The sequence below is a fragment of the Nanorana parkeri genome, unplaced genomic scaffold (assembly GCF_000935625.1).
Source record: "Nanorana parkeri isolate BGI_ZX_2015 unplaced genomic scaffold, ASM93562v1 scaffold1809, whole genome shotgun sequence".
Classification (NCBI taxonomy): Eukaryota; Metazoa; Chordata; class Amphibia; order Anura; family Dicroglossidae; genus Nanorana; species Nanorana parkeri.
This window is the reverse complement of record NW_017308077.1, coordinates 1,829-18,204: the sequence shown is the minus strand read 5'-3', so window position 1 is coordinate 18,204 and position 16,376 is coordinate 1,829. Positions and strand designations below refer to the sequence as shown.

The 16,376-nt window shown below is 40.6% G+C and overlaps 1 protein-coding gene across 3 annotated transcripts in view; it reads left to right on the top strand.

The window, feature by feature from the left end:
- The window catches only part of AGL (amylo-alpha-1, 6-glucosidase, 4-alpha-glucanotransferase), a 64,578-nt gene extending 49,011 nt beyond the window's left edge, over positions 1–15,567 (top strand). For all 3 annotated transcript variants that reach the window (XM_018571684.1, XM_018571683.1, XM_018571685.1), the window contains exons 18-34: positions 576–700; positions 788–900; positions 1,899–2,033; positions 2,524–2,654; positions 2,941–3,077; positions 3,597–3,730; positions 5,239–5,414; positions 6,133–6,235; positions 6,629–6,854; positions 8,082–8,193; positions 8,278–8,413; positions 8,776–8,888; positions 9,845–10,056; positions 11,670–11,767; positions 13,292–13,379; positions 13,458–13,591; positions 14,745–15,567. In XM_018571684.1, coding sequence (XP_018427186.1) covers positions 576–700; positions 788–900; positions 1,899–2,033; positions 2,524–2,654; positions 2,941–3,077; positions 3,597–3,730; positions 5,239–5,414; positions 6,133–6,235; positions 6,629–6,854; positions 8,082–8,193; positions 8,278–8,413; positions 8,776–8,888; positions 9,845–10,056; positions 11,670–11,767; positions 13,292–13,379; positions 13,458–13,591; positions 14,745–14,862 — 2,291 coding nt within the window. In that variant the 3' untranslated portion in view covers positions 14,863–15,567. The remainder of the gene's footprint in view (positions 1–575; positions 701–787; positions 901–1,898; positions 2,034–2,523; positions 2,655–2,940; positions 3,078–3,596; positions 3,731–5,238; positions 5,415–6,132; positions 6,236–6,628; positions 6,855–8,081; positions 8,194–8,277; positions 8,414–8,775; positions 8,889–9,844; positions 10,057–11,669; positions 11,768–13,291; positions 13,380–13,457; positions 13,592–14,744) is intronic.
- The last annotated feature ends 809 nt before the right edge of the window (positions 15,568–16,376 follow it).

The following is a 16,376-nucleotide window of genomic DNA, read 5'->3' as shown; positions in this document are numbered from 1 at the left end:
ACGGGCAGGGCTGAATTGCAGCAGGAAAACGCTCAATCTGCCTGGCACGACTGTGGTGCCATTAGAAAATAATGGCACTGACAGCACAAATTCAAATTATTAAATCAAAACAATCTAAAATATAAACAATCAACGTCCCCCCCTCAGCGGGCCGCAGTAAAATGATCAAACGTTGACCGGTCCGCGGCGATAAAAAGGTTGGGGAGCACTGGTAGAGGATTCCTGTTCATTGATAAAATGGACACAGAAAAAGAGATTGTGCAAATTTCTGCCCGGGCGCCCATAACTCTGGTTACGCCACTGCCTTGGTATAAACCACTGTTTACCCTGAGATATATAAAACACTACTGAAAGCACATTACTTACGGTGAAATCAGTGGTTTATGGAATGGGCACACTGTACTAGTTTTGAGACAAAAATAATACTTCTGTTAGTTGTATATTAGGAGAAAAGGGATTATAGTTATCCGACATTTTTGGCAAGCCTGTGAAAAATGGCTTGCTGTCCCCTTGATGATTACTGGATAATGTTAGGTGATTAAGTGCGATTTTCATACTGATTTCTATTTGTGAAGGAAAAATTGAAGAAGTAATACTTGAAGCCAGGACAGTGGAACGGAAATGTGAACCATATGAAAAAGATGCAAATTTCATCAATGGTCTACCACAATACACCGTGGACATCAAAGAGCACATTCAGGTAATTCTGTTATCAATCTGTATTTTAGTCAGTCTCAGTTAATGTTCATTTGGATTCATTTGTGTTTTCCTTAATTTGTGCTTTTAGCTCAAAGACAGTAAAATTGTGAAGCAAGCCGGAGTAACCACAAAGGGACCCAATGAATATGTCCAGGAAATAGACTTTGAGAATCTGACTCCAGGAAGCGTGATTATTTTCAGGTATTGGTTTGAACATCTGCAACACTGGAAACAGTAAAGGAAACAAGATCAAAGAAAATATCGAATTGGGGCTTACCTTTTAGCATAATGCCGACAGAGTAGCAGCAACTGTTTGATGTTTGCTCCAGTTTTCAGAAATCTCCAATCTGACTGCTAGACACGGACAGAACTATTTAAGGTTGAAATCCAGGATACTTACATGGTTCAGCTTGTATATATCCATTACTGATCTCTGGAGGGCCACTGGAGATGCTGAAGACCTCTGTAGTAGTCTGTGCTTAAGTGATACTCTTCATTGACTAACTTATGTTATTAAAGATGCATCTTTTGGGATGCGCTAAATACTGTTTTAAGCCCTTATACATGTATTTAAAGAATTGTATAAAGCCTGAAGAAGGGATCTAAGGCATCTTGAAAGGTTGAATCTTTGAAAACTTACGCTAGCCAATTAAGGGTATCACTAAAACACCAACAACCTGCATTCATCGATGGCTGACACAGTACAACACTCTACTACTACTCCCAGGCATGTGTAATAGAGATTTTATGATAAATTAAATTGATTCTGACACTACAGGTTTGCCCGGTCTAAAATACAATACTGACATTTCAAAGGTTTTAGGAAAATGGTGCATTGACATGTAGAATCTTAACTAAAGAGGTTTCTAGCATGCCTCTGATTTAGAGCTAGTATATGTACTGCAAATAGGCAGATTTTTTTGAGTCATCAAATAAGCTTGAAGGCATAGGAGCTTGTATAGAGATTACTTGGCCACTCTGAGGATATAATGGCTTAGGATGTGAAAGCCATAAGTCCTAGGCTGAGTATTTAGTAATTGGAAATGCAAATATACCAATTGTCACCAGGGCTTTCAGCTTACTGTAATTTTCACTAATTGTCTGCAAAGTTGCTGCATATTGATTTGATAAGCATTTTTTCCACAGAGAAGTGAGCAGTGTCTATTGACTGTTATCTCTCTGTATCCTCATATTTACAGGGTAAGTTTGGATCCCAGTGCTCAGAAATCTGTTGGCATCCTCCGCAACCATTTGGTACAGTTCACCCCTCACTTCAAGTCAGGCAGTTTGAAAGATGACCAGGTGTATCCTATCCTGAAGGTGCCTTTTGCTGAGTGAGTATTAGACACGAGGCAACCACTCATTTTGTTTTGAAAAATACATTTTCTGAGATTGTTTTACTTTTTCTTTCCATCATTACCACTGAGGTTGTTAGAATAAAGACAATGCTTCTGAAATAAAAGTGTATTATTAAAGGGGAATTTTCCTATAGATGATGTTGAAATTGAAAATTGAAATTAAAGTTGCGTCTCTTTTAAAGAATTTGCAAATTAAGTATCATAAATGTTTGTTGGTATGGTTACTAAATGTGGGCAAGTGAGGGGCACCTTGTGACATCGGAGGGGAGACTGGAATCCTAAAAAATATTAAGAAACATTACATCTTGACCAGTTGAGTAGCTTTGAACCTGAGAGATATCCTGATTGCAGCAACAGCCTTTTTGTATGTGTACAGACAAAACGTCAGTGTATTTTGCTTTGGTAAGTTATTAGGGATATTGCTGAAATGCATTCTCACAGCTATTTCCTTCCTCACCCATTGCAGCATTGCTGCTAAGCTGACTCTGGCTGACCTTAACCAAGTATTGTATCGATGTGATGCAGAAGAACAGGAGGATGGTGGTGGATGTTACAACATCCCAAACTGGAAACCTTTGAAATATGCCGGTCTTCAGGGTGAGTGGGATTTACTCTTGTGTGTACACGGTCCAAAATCTAATGGTGTATACCAGTTTATTTAATGAAATAAAATATGTGGGTAATGCATATAACCTATCTCAATTATTTACTTTTCTACAGTCAAAGAAAGCTAATAATAAAACCTACACATAAAAAGTGGTCATGTAGGCAGATTTTTCAAAGAGGGGAACAAATCTAATATCACATTTGTAACCTTTGTGATCTTTTGTGTTTGACATTACGTCATGTAACTTCTGTGTAAGATAACATCTTTTTTTGTCAGGTTTAATGTCTGTCATGGTGGACATTAGGCCTAAGAATGACCTGGGACATCCATTTTGTGATAATCTGAGGTCTGGAGACTGGATGATTGACTACGTTAGCAACCGGCTCATTGCTCGTGGAGGGACATGTGCAGAAGTAAGTGATGGGACAAGCATGATTTGAGCATCATAGGTTTGCTTTCATTCCCCCACCCCAAGCGGCAATACCATTCCCTCATTCTCCCTGCTGCTGTAGTTGGGGAGTGGAGGAAAACGCCATTACTTTCACGTATAGAGAGCATGTGACTCACTCCATAACAGCGTTGGGCCAGCCAGTGTTTCTACATTGGGGGAATCCATAGCCCTATGTAAGCTATGACTACAGCAACCTGTAGATTACACAAGACCTTCCTTTGCTCTTAGTGGGAAGCATAAGGAAAGTGAATGTATGCTGCTGGGGAAGGTTAAAATAAAGTAAACATGTTGTTTTGACCTGTGTATGCACAGCACAGGTTCGCTTTAAGGAATATTGTTGCAGTGGATCAATATTGCATACTATAATTAAATAATGGGGTGCCATGTGTAAGGCTTCCAAGTTCTGGTTTCAGTGTACTACTTTGTGTATAATATGGTATGTTGCTGGGACAATAAAGATATGGATTTCATTGTTTTTAAGGTTGGCAAATGGTTTGCTGCAATGTTCGCCTACTTGAAGCAGATCCCACGCTATCTTATACCATGTTACTTTGATGCCATTATGGTTGGAGCATACACCACCCTATTGGAATCTACATGGAAACAAATGTCTAGGTAATCAACAAGTAAAAACTAAGTAACACCTTCAGACAAACAGATACAAACCTATTTTAGACCATATACTCATTCTTTCAGAATTTATGAACTCCCTTTTTAATTCAACTAATGTAATTACTTCACTTTATGGAGATGTGACATGGCCACTGATAGAGAAAGATAAGTCAGCAGTGGATGTGCCTGCTCTATAGGCTGATGAGCTGGTAGATGGAGGTAGTTATGTAAATATATCGAGGAAGGATAGACAGCAGAGCAGGTTGGGTGTCACCAGTATGGTGATCTTCAGTAGGTGTTTAAAGAGGTGACAACATTTACAGTCATGTCTACAAGTCATGTTTTCCTGCATGGCCTGTGGCTGCACATGTGCCACCCCTCTTGGAACAATAGAAAAAACACAATGCAATTTTACTTTATCTAACCCTCCCAAAAAACGAGAACCAAGGTGTGCATCAGCAATGTGTGTAGCAAAATATTACAGAGCGAAAAACACAATATAATAAACATTAAACTTATTGATGAAAGAGAAATTCATTCATAATACCGTGTTTTATATGAATCTGAACCAAGATATGTACTCTGAAGATAATCTTGGAAGTAGCAGATTTGAAAGAAATACTCTGTCCTTAGGTTTAAGATGGAGAAAGTCAATGCATAATCCAGCAATGTTTTTATTTTGGTAATCAGTAGCTTTATGGTTTAAATCCCCTGTCAGGTTTTATTTCTGTGTCCCCCATTGGGGAGATTTCACTTCACTTTCTATCTCCGTCCCCTGCACAAGAAGTACGGTGATTGTGCCACAAACTGCAGTAAATTACATCTTTCAGTGAGGAAGGGTTAGGTCCTTTGCTAAGTTTTTAATGCTGTGTCTGCCCCACTAGTTTTCTCCCACCTTATTTTCTGTCCTAGCAGCATCCTGTTACACCCTGACACACATGGTGTCTCCAGGACAGGAAATAAGGGAAATCTCCCCCACTGGGACACAGACAGCATTGTAAATGTGACAGTGGGTAGAAGTGCAGAGCCCTGTGTAAATCTTACCATGCTCTGCAAGTCAAAAATTACACCTTAATCTCAGCCTATCTGGCAATTCAGTCTATCTGGCCATAGGTGAAGTGAGTGTTTGTTGTTTGAATTTGCAGTGTTACCTTTCCCCACAACCCATGTAAGAGGTTGTATGTGTGTCTTAGCTGGCCTCTGTCCCCAATACGTTGGCTATTATTTTATACCTAGAGGATACTGGCAGCAAAAATGAATGACGAGTTACAGAATGCTTTAGTTCAGTATGGGAACTACTACACACTTAAACATACATAGACGTAATGATTGTGTGTATAATCAGCAGGGGGAAAGGCCTCTTACACACGTCACTTGTAGCTAGTGCAAACCATTGGGCATGATGTCTGTCTGTGCTTTTAAAAGTATCTACACATAGGTGAATGAAAATATAGCCTAAGTATTTCTATTATACATGCATTGGCCTGTAACTGACTTGTCCCTTTCTGCAGCTTTGTACAGAACGGGTCCACTTTTGTGAAACACTTGGCTCTGGGATCAGTACAGATGTGTGGAGTTGGCAGATTTCCGACCTTGCCAGTTTTGTCTCCCTCTCTACCAGATGTTCCCTATCGGGTCAATCAAATAACTCAGGAGAAGGAGCAATGTTGTCCTTCATTAGCTGCTGGTAAGTATTACACTGTGTATGATAGCTGGGTATGTAAGTCCGGGCTACAGAGGCTGATACCAGATTACTGTCTGTGATTTAAAGTGGAGAACCTTTATCTTGGTGGTCAGTGGAGGTCTGGTATTGGGGACATCCCAGCTGATTAGTATCAGTGGCTAAGTGTAGATTATTTTCTTTCTGTTACTGCTAATGAAAAACATGTTTTAAAAATGAATGTGTTGAAATGATATGTGAACACTATACTACACTGATGGGCAGCCAAAGATAGTTAAATATAACTGTGGACTTCCGAACCTTCTTTATGGTCAGTAAATAATCTGATTTGCACTTAAGATGAGTATACACGTTTTTTATCTTCTTCGTTCAACTTGCCGGGTGAAAGAAGAAAGTAGAACAGATTCCTCTATTAACGCTTACGAGCATTGATTGAGGAACCCCCCGCTGTTTACAATCTCCAGCGGATGCTGTCAGAATACCCGAACAGAGCAAGCAGCTCATTGACTGACTGCTTGTTCTGTTCAGCTGCAAATTTTCCGAATGGTTCCTTCAATCAGCTGATTGAGGGATGCCAGTCGGAAAGGAGGCAATATCGGCACCCACGCTTCCAATTTTGGCCGGTTCATAAAGAACCGGCCAAAATTCAAAGCGTGTATGCCCGGCTTTAGTGCTAGTGGAATCTCTCCCTCATATATGTTTATATACTGGTCTTAATTTGCAGGTCTTCCACATTTCTCCTCTGGTATTTTCCGTTGCTGGGGCAGAGACACATTCATCTCTCTGAGAGGGTTACTGCTAGTCACTGGACGCCACATTGAGGCCAGGTCAGGAAAAATCTATATAATCTCTTTTCCATATATGAGAATGTTTAATATATGTTGTGTTGGATAGAGCTTGTAAGTGCCATTAGTCAGATCCATCGGGAATCTTTATAGCACCTTAGAATATTCTCATCTCTTCCTTTATAGGCATAGAAATTAGATTTATATTAAAGTTTAAGATTGCCACAGAATCTAATTCTGGTTGAATACAGAATTCACCTTTAGTTTAATCATATTTTGTTTGTATCACAATTATTTTACACCTGACCAGTGCAATATATGTTGCACGATGTTTAAGCCGAGAAATACCGTACTTTAGCCTTGTCCAATAATCCAGTAGTTTGGGTTACTTTGGTTAGAACGCCTTTTTGCTTATTGTTTTAATTATACTTTCAGGAACATTATTCTGGCATTTGCTGGAACCCTGAGACATGGGCTCATCCCCAACCTTCTAGGTCAGGGCACTTATTCTAGGTATAACTGCCGTGATGCTGTGTGGTGGTGGCTTCAGTGTGTACAAGATTACTGCAACATAGTTCCTAATGGCAAAGAAATCCTCAAGTGTCCAGTCTCTAGGATGTACCCCAAAGATGATTCCCCTCCAACAGCTGCTGGGCTAGTGGTAAGTTTTGTTTCTTTTTGATGTTTTCTCACTGAAATTCAGTTTTGAACAACCTTGTTCCAGACTTCCTAGTGAATACTCTATCTAACATAAAAGAATAATGTCCCAAATAGTTATATTTACTGGGTGATCCTAAGTATTAGTATTTACTGTATCCCCTCCTTTCTAGGATGGGTTGGTCAGAGGAAGGGAAAGCAATGACAGAACAGCCACAGGCCTGTAGTACAACTGAATACTTTGTTACAGACCCAATGCACACTTCAGTTAGGAAACATCTGAACTAAACCGAGAGATTTATTAAAGGATGAATATCTGTAGAGTGGTATGACTATACTTAAAGCATACAGTGTTGCACTCTAGGGTGTACCTGTACCAGTTTTGCAGTATCGAGTACCGATATTTTTTTTCCGGTACTCGCCGATACCGAAAGTCCCATTAAGGAAGCCACGAGGCATGTAATGACTCACCATCTGACTTTCTGATTAGCTGGGAAGTTGGGCAGCTTGTAAAGATCTGCCACCCGGCTTCCTGATTAGCAGGGAAGCCGTCTCCATGCTCCCTCGTCACCAGGTGACATGGAAGCATGGAGCCGGCTTTCTGGCCAAACAGGAAGTCGGGGGCAGGTAATGACTCACCACCTGGCTTACTGATTGGCCAGCTTCTCAACCAATCAAGAAACCAGGCAGCGAGTCATTACAAGGTGCCTGGTTTCTGATTGGCCGGGAAGCCAGCTCCATGCTCCCTCCTCACCGAGTGAGGAGGGAGCATGGAGCCGGCTTTCCAACCAATCAGGGGGCAGGTAATGACTCGTCCGGCTTCTTGATACCGGTAGCTCGGGTATCAGGCTAGACATCGGAGCATTTGGGTGAGTATCAGTATCGGTGCATCCCTACTGCACACATTTAAACTCATTCAAGCTAACGACATTCACTAAGAATAATCTAAGTTATGCATCACCACAACCACAAAAACATTTTTCAACTGCATGCTTATTTCAATTATTCTGCGATTCACATAAAAAATGGGTTGACTGTAATCTGGCCCATTGGTGTGTATTATAGAATGAACTAAGCTGATATCTATTACAATGTTAAATGGGGCTAATGAGAAATCTGGGGCACCTTTCAGTGTTTGCGTACATAGTCCTTTGTATGACGTGTAAATGATATCTTACAAGCACATTGTGGTTATCATTACAAATACAGGATTGTCTGCATTTTTAAATAGGACCAGCCTCTCTATGATGTTATCCAAGAGGCTCTGCAGCGTCATGCACAGGGTATCAACTTCCGAGAGAGGAATGCTGGGCCCCAAATAGACCGGAACATGAGGGATGAAGGTAACTCATTATTTTAACTTCACACTATGTCATTGTTAATACTCTTTATATTGGTTCTTAATACTCTTTAATATTGCTGTGCAGGATTTACTATCAATGTGGGCGTTGACTCAGTGACAGGCTTTGTGTTTGGTGGAAATAGATTAAACTGTGGCACCTGGATGGATAAAATGGGAGAGAGTGAACGTGCCCGAAATAGAGGAATTCCAGCAACACCAAGGTACAGAATATTACACATCTTTAATACAGATCATAAGAGTGTGTCATCTGTTTATAAAGACAACCTATGTTATGCTTTGTTGTCCCTGCATCCTGATACTGAGGGGTCTATTTATAAAGCATGTGTGATGTTCAGCAAACATTCTCTGGTGGAGAATCAATCTTTGTCATTTCAAACACATGAATTTGTAGGATTCTCCTGCAGAGAATGATTGCTGAATGTCTGCTTCACTATCATGCACAAGCACAACTACAGAACAAGGCAGATTATTTTGAGTATGTGTCCCAGCTGTAAAGTACGGACTGCATTACCCATATGAATACAGCAGGTGGCGCTGTCTGACTGTCTTCATTTCTTATTAGGGATGGATCTGCAGTAGAGATTGTCGGCCTTAGTAAATCCACAATGCGCTGGCTGACTGAGTTGAGTAAGAAGAATTTGTATCCATACAAAGGAGTCAAGGTGCAGAGGGAAGGTGAGAAGCTGATCATATGCCTAACATCCTAAGAATGTATATTGTGCCATTTATTTCCTGCTTTCTCAGTTTCATATTGTTGTTTTTCACAAATCTTATTAGAGGCCCTGTTTATACAATATATAATAACATATATACATGAATACAATATATTAATACAATATATAAACAAAGTGTATATTTTCATTTATTTCTGCAGCAAGTTCATTTATTGTAGTTGCAGTTTTCTGAATAGTTGAGTCTATACAAAATCGACCTGCTGCATACTAAAAGCTCATCTTACCCCAAATATTCTAGCAGAGGGACTAGTGGAGACATTTAAATGATACTTCCACCTGTATGACAATTTTGATATTGTATGGTGGAGCAGTATAATAATGAGCTGTCCCCTATGTGTTTCTTGTTAAATAGTACAAAGGAGGAGCGCTCATCCCTTGGGTAAAAGGTTTATTAGTATTTGTCACTAGGATTTGGAGGTATCAGGGAAACTGGAGGCCATTTGCCAAGGTAAACATACTTCAGCTTCTCTTTGCATTAAATGCAAATCACGCAGCAATTATTTTACTACCGTGTGAATACTTTTCTGATCATCCATCACATTTAATATTGGCTACAACTGGAGGTGGATGTTTTCTTTTTGACCTGTTGCCCATGGATGACCAACTGGTCGTATGGCTACCAGCCAGGTTGCCTGGCTTCCCAATTGCAGGCAGCTGTATATTTTATACTTACAGAAGGAGGCACACGGACCATTCTTTCAGTGTGTAGGATGTTAAGTATATGTATATACATTCTCAGATAACAAGAAATGTGAATTTCCCTACAATGTGTTTCCTGTAGACCCTATTGCTTACACAAATGCAGCGTGTTCTGTTGTATTATGTTTGAAGTTTCTTTTTTATAATTATGACATCTGAGTTAATTCTTGTTTCTGGTTTGTTTGTTTTTTTATTCAGGGAAAGAGGTGTTAATAGCTTTCTCTGAGTGGAACCAGCACATTCAAGATAATTTCGAGAAATACTTTTATGTCTCAGAAGACCCTTCTGACCCCAATGAACAGCGTCCAGATCTGGTTCACAAACGGGGCATTTACAAGGACAGCTATGGAGCATCCAGCCCCTGGTGTGACTACCAGCTCCGGCCAAACTTTGCTGTGGCCATGGTGGTGGTGAGTGGAAAATGTATAATTGCACAAAAGAGCGATTAAACCTTCTGTTTGCTAAATATATTCTCCAGGTTTATGTACACGGAGTTACATTACTCAGCTACTGTAGGTGCTAGGACCACATTTTGAGCAGGTTGACATTGCAAATCATTATAGTGAAGTAATAATGCAAAGTAATGCACTTTAAATGCAAAGTAATGCACTTTGGAATTAAAAATAAACAAATGGGTTATACAATTATGGGTATGCCGCTAGGGAAGTCAGAAATGGAGAAGGATTTGGGGGTCATTGTAGACCACAAACTGAAAGGTAGTTTGCAGTGCCAGGCTGCTGTAAACAAAGCTAGCAGGGTCTTGTCCTGTATTAAAAAGGGGATGTATTGCAGGGACAAGTCTATAATTTTGCCACTTTATAGATCATTGGTTCGACCTCATCTGGAGTACGCGGTCCAGTTCTGGTCACCAGTACTAAGAAAAGATGTCCTTGAGTTGGAAAAAGTCCAGCGGAGGGCAACCAAACTAATTAGGGGTATGGAGGACCAGAGCTACGAGACAAGGCTACTAAATTTAAACATGTTCACATTGGAGGTGAGGAGATTGAGGGGGGATATGATCTCCATGTACAAAATGTTCAATGGTGGCAGCAACATTAGCGATAAACTGTTTAAAATTAACTCCGTTACAAAAACTAGAGGCCATCACCTAAAATTGGTGGAAAAAAAATTCCAGCACAAGGGGCGAAGGGGGTTCTTCACAGTAAGATCAGTTAGGGTCTGGAACTCACTGCCACAGACAGTGATTTCAGCAAAGAATGTGGAATTGTTCAAGAAACTTTTGGACGATTTCTTAAGGGACCGTAATATACAGGGGTACAGGTACTCCTAGAATGAGATCCTAATAGGTTGGACTTGATGGACTAATGTCTTTATTCAACCTCAAATACTATGTAACTATGTAATAATGCCAACAATCATCCCACGTTCAAAGGCTGTTAAATCGCGTTGTTTACCCATATCTTCAGAAAAACAATCACTTCTACTGTCGTGGTAAACCAACCTGCTTCCCTATTTATAATGGTCTGGCCCTCCTGCAACTTCAACGCAAAATTATAGCTAATTATAGCTAATTTGCCTACAAACGTTAGGTGGTCATAATAATTTGGCCACTCAGTGTATAGGGTAGTGCAAAGAAGATGGGGCCAGCAATACAGCAGAATTCGTTAAATGTTCAAGAGCAGCTGTTGTTAAAGTGTTTAAAGACTGGACTCTTTTCGGCACTCTCTTTCTCACTCTCTCTCCTGCATATGTTATGTGCAATTGTGGCTGCCCCACTTCTCATTACAACTGACATACACGTTTTCAAAACACTGACACATATTGATAGTATTATTTGCATCAGGCTGATCCCTTAACATATTTATCTGTAAAACAATTGTACATTTTATACATTCCATAATACAGCATTCCTCCATGATCCCTCAGGTGACAGTATGCAATGTGTAAAAGCACTACAGATCTCCTCTGTAATACTGACACGTTTATGTTCCATGACATAGAGGTGTACGGAGCAGCCGGGGAATATCACATAAGTGATTTTCTGCTTCTACGTTTCTTTCAGGCACCAGAGCTTTTCACCCCTCTTAGAGCCTGGAAAGCTCTTGAAGTCGCAGAGAAAAAGCTTATGGGACCTCTGGGAATGAAAACTTTGGACCCAGAGTAAGTGTGTATGAGATAAACAGCATTGATGCTCTTTAGACCATGAGAATCCATTTATGCTAAAATGTAAAATCCCTGCCAAAACATTTTCAGTGTTTGAGTTTGTGATGGTTAGAACCTCTATCAGATTTTTCTGCTCTCTGATGCCTTACTGGTCAGGATTTTTTCCTCACTTTCTGTCGTGTTGACATGTCACAAAGACGCAATATCAGGTAAAGTCTCAAAAGGAGACAAACATACAAAAAATCCCCCTTTTTAATAGGATGAGGTTAGACAGTCTTTTATTGCTGCCTTTGCCTCTTTTGGTGATTTTCCTTCACTTCAGGTCATGGCCATGCTGGGACAAAAAGAGAGTGAATCATCCCCATAGCGGTGTAAGTGCCCATTCACACGGAGCGATAAATCCTGCGATTTTGCGCATTTTTGCTGCGCGATATCGCGAGAAGTCGCTGGCCAATGATTCTTTGCAGCACAGATAAAGATCTGAATATGAAATAGAGACTTGAGCTCCATCTGCTGACTAGATAGATATGCATATTAATATATATTTATGTAAATGTTTTTCAGTCCTCACCAGAATAAAGAAGTGCATACGCCAAATCCTTCTAATATTATTTTTTGATTAATTTAAATTAGGGATGCACGGATATATCGGCCGACGAAACGTATCGGCCGAAAATTGCACTTTTGGCATAATGCCGAAAGTGCCATTTTCGTGCCGATACATCGCCGCATCCCCTGCTTTCTTTCCTCCCCGCTGGGCGCTGCTCCGTGTCCCAGAGGGGAGGAGAGAAACTGTGATAGCCGGCCGAGCGCTGCGAGACGAGAGTGCTGTGAGCTCAGCCTCCTATCACGGTCCGGCAGAGCGCTGTGTGGGCGGAGACAGGCCGCACTATCACAGGAGGCTGAGCTCTCCTCCTCCACTACTCGATCAGCCTCCTGTGACAGCGTGTCAGAGAAGAGAGGGAGAGCAAACACTCAGCGATCGCTGAGTGTTTGTAGATAATTGAGGACATGGCATGTTTACTATATCCTCAATTTTGAATGAATGGGAAGTGATCTACATCCCCTCCTGTTCATTCATAATTGTAGTTATTGTAAACATACCATGTCCTCATGTTATCAATGGACAGGAACACTCATAAAGGATTTTAAAAATGAATAAATATAAAAAAATTAAAAAGTTTATAAAAAAATAAATAAAATATTTGAAACATTTGAAAAAATTTAAATAAAAAACTATTTTTTTATTTCGGTTTCGTTTCGGTTTTAAAATATCCATTTCGGTGCACCTCTAATTTAAATGATAAATGCTGAATTAACATATTTACAACTACTCAGTGTTATACAGTATACTGTTAATGCGCATTTGTAGTAAACAATCTGGGAAGCAGAATGAAAGAAAACAGCTAAAGCCTACTCGACACCTTGGTAACGATTAACTGACACATTGCGGTCAGAGAACGTATCACATTGCGCTGTTTGTTCTCCGTGGGAACACTAATTAATGATTTGCTTTTTCAGTGACATGGTATACTGTGGAGTTTATGACAACGCTCTGGATAATGACAATTACAACCTTGCAAAAGGATTTAATTACCACCAAGGACCGGTAAAATCAATTGTATATTCATTTCCACTGAGACGTGTCTACGGTGGGCAGAGTCATGAACTTTGTCTTGTTTTTCAGGAATGGCTCTGGCCCATCGGGTATTTTCTGCGTGCCAAGCTGCACTTTGCAAAGCTTATAGACCGTGAAACCTACCAGAAGACAGTGGTGTTAGTGAAGAATGTTCTGTCCCGTCACTACATACATCTAGAAAGGTGAGGAAGGAGAGATAAGGTTCTGTGCTCATGTGATTTCTGTCCAGAACTCTTCATTTAGATTTGACTATATATAGCAATTGCTGCATAAAGTTACTGTACATTGGATTTTGGTGCCAGGAGACAGATGCTGGTATATCACGGCCCTGGTGCTGAAAACAAATTAGTGTGTAAGAATGTTGCTAACCTATACTCTTTACATCTAAACTCCAGGCACAATAAACTTTCATATAAATATATATTAATAGTCCATAAGTATATAAATCCACTTTATGTGCACTAAATGCCCTAGCAGCAGCTGCATCACTGTGCTGTACATAGCCTGTGCAGAGCTGTGGGAAGGGGCCCAGCAGGACCCACCTACTATAGGTTACCTGAAGAAAACTACAGGAGGGTGCGGATACATGACTGGTCACCCTGCACAAGGAGAGAGAGAGAGCAGCAGTCAACGGTCTCTTGGCACAAATTATATAATCGTGCCCAAATACTGCATCCTGGGATGGTTACATAGGCAGAGCATTGCTGGGAAATCTCATCTGTAATCTCATGATATCTCTGGGAAATACATTTTCCTCCCCTGAGATGATGTGCATGGTCACATGCCCTAGTCACAGGTGCCAGAGTTTCGGAAGGTAAAGGGAGATCTAGTAATCTGCCCTTAGTAAAAATAGCCACAGTGAGACGAATGGAGAGGAAAAGAATGATAAGGTGTGCAAAGAATGAAAAGCCGGCAATGATCTAGAAGTGTCTGTCTGTAGATTGTCATTACTAAACATTTCTAAAGGTGTTTTTGTTGTTATTCTGAAGATATGGGTAAAGGTCCTTTAAATTTCTACCTTGGACACAGCCACATATATACTGTTATGTACTGGATGGCATTAGTAGCTCACTGAATGTTTTCCTGCCTTGGAAATTTTGTTTAAATTGCTTATTGTCGCATCTAGTCATTGACTGATGACTGGTAATGTGAATTATTGGGTTGCATTTGGGTACACAGAGAGGGGAATTTATCAAAACCCGAGCAGACAAAATCCGGAGCAGTTGCCCAGGGCAACCAATCCGCTTCTCTCTTCTTTGTTCAGTTAAGATTTGAAAATGAATTTATGTACTAGTACTGTCTCTGCCTTTATTGATGATGACTCCTCCCCCGCAGATCCTCCTGGAAAGGTCTCCCTGAACTCACCAATGAGAATGGCCAATATTGCTCATTCAGCTGTGAGACGCAGGCCTGGTCCCTGTCCGTAGTACTGGAAGTTCTGCATGACCTTTAGATATAATGTTCATCTTGTAGGATCCGTGAATTATTGATAGTTCTGCAACTTTCTTCTGAAGAGGATCTTTCTGTATGCTGAAGAGGACTGATACCCCTAAATATCTGCTAGCTGGTGACTTTACTGTAATGGGAAACCCATATAACAGAGACACTTACTGTGCACGCTTAGTCACTGAAACAAATATGAAATGCTTTGTTTACTTTGCACATTACACTTCTCTCATCAGTCATACAATAATCATGTTTGTGCCACACATCCAGGATCCGCAGCCCTCCATTGTATACAATGTTTCTTTTCTTACTCTTCTTAATAAATGTAAATAAAGTCACAGAGACCCTGATGCTTAGGACGCTCTATTGTACGTCATGGCGTATGGGAGGTCCCTGATGGGCGGTCTCTGAGGGTCAGTGTTGTGAATAGGGATCAGACATTCTTAGAATTATGACAATTGAATGATTAGATAAATGGATTGCAGTCTGGTGACACCGAAGAAGGTGCAAATAACAAAACTGTGTTTAATTTTGTCTGTTACATCATATACTATATCGTCGTCTTCCTGGCCATATAGTCATGGCAGAAGTGTGTGTGGTCAGAACAAATAGAACGTTTGAGGCTCTGCATAGCTCATGTTAATGAGGTCGTGTTAAGGCTTGTTGTTTACAGTCTGCTGTATACCTGTGCAATAAACTATATAACAGTCACTGGTTCGGGTTGACTTTTCATTGACTTTAATGCTGAACTCCTAGACAAACTGCTGAAAGCAAATGAAATACCTATACGGCAGCTGTTTTACCTGTCCAAAGATTTGCTTTTCTGTCCATCCAGTTCTGAGATTCACACAGCTATAGCACCCAGCACAGTCCTGGAGACCTGATTTTTGCTGCAATTAGGTCAAATTAAAGTAGTATTAAACTCTCCAACATTTTTTTCAATAATGAATCCAGATCAAACAAATATACATTACCCATCAAAATATTTCTCTACATTTGTGCCCGAGTCACTTACCGCCATCATGTTTCTAAACAGCTGGTTCCATCTCTCTTAGCTTGGCTTCCCTGAACTTCCTGTTGAGTACAAGGGACAGAGCAGTCTGCAGTAGCTCCCCATCTACTAGCTTGGAGAAGGAAGGAGCAGGGTAGTGTCTGCCTTGCTATGCCTGTGTGGGGACACACATAGCTTACTAGCAGACACAAGGGTGGTTCCATAGGACCCTGCAAGGGAAACAATATCAGTGCTCAGGTCACCAGCTGGTTCTGCAGGAAGACAAAACTTTTAAACATCAGGGAGCAGCATCCATTGTAAGTGGTTTAGCCAGCATTTGAAAAATAAAAAAACGTTTGACTTTAGGCGCTGTTCACACCAGGGAGTAGCGGAGGTGCGTATTGCGGGAACATGCATTTCTGCACATTTGCCGGACTTTGTTTTCCAAATTTGCCGCATGTCCCCATTGGATCCCTGGACGTGCTCCAACTGCGGAAAATAAGTACATGTTGCAAATTTGGCGACAGGCG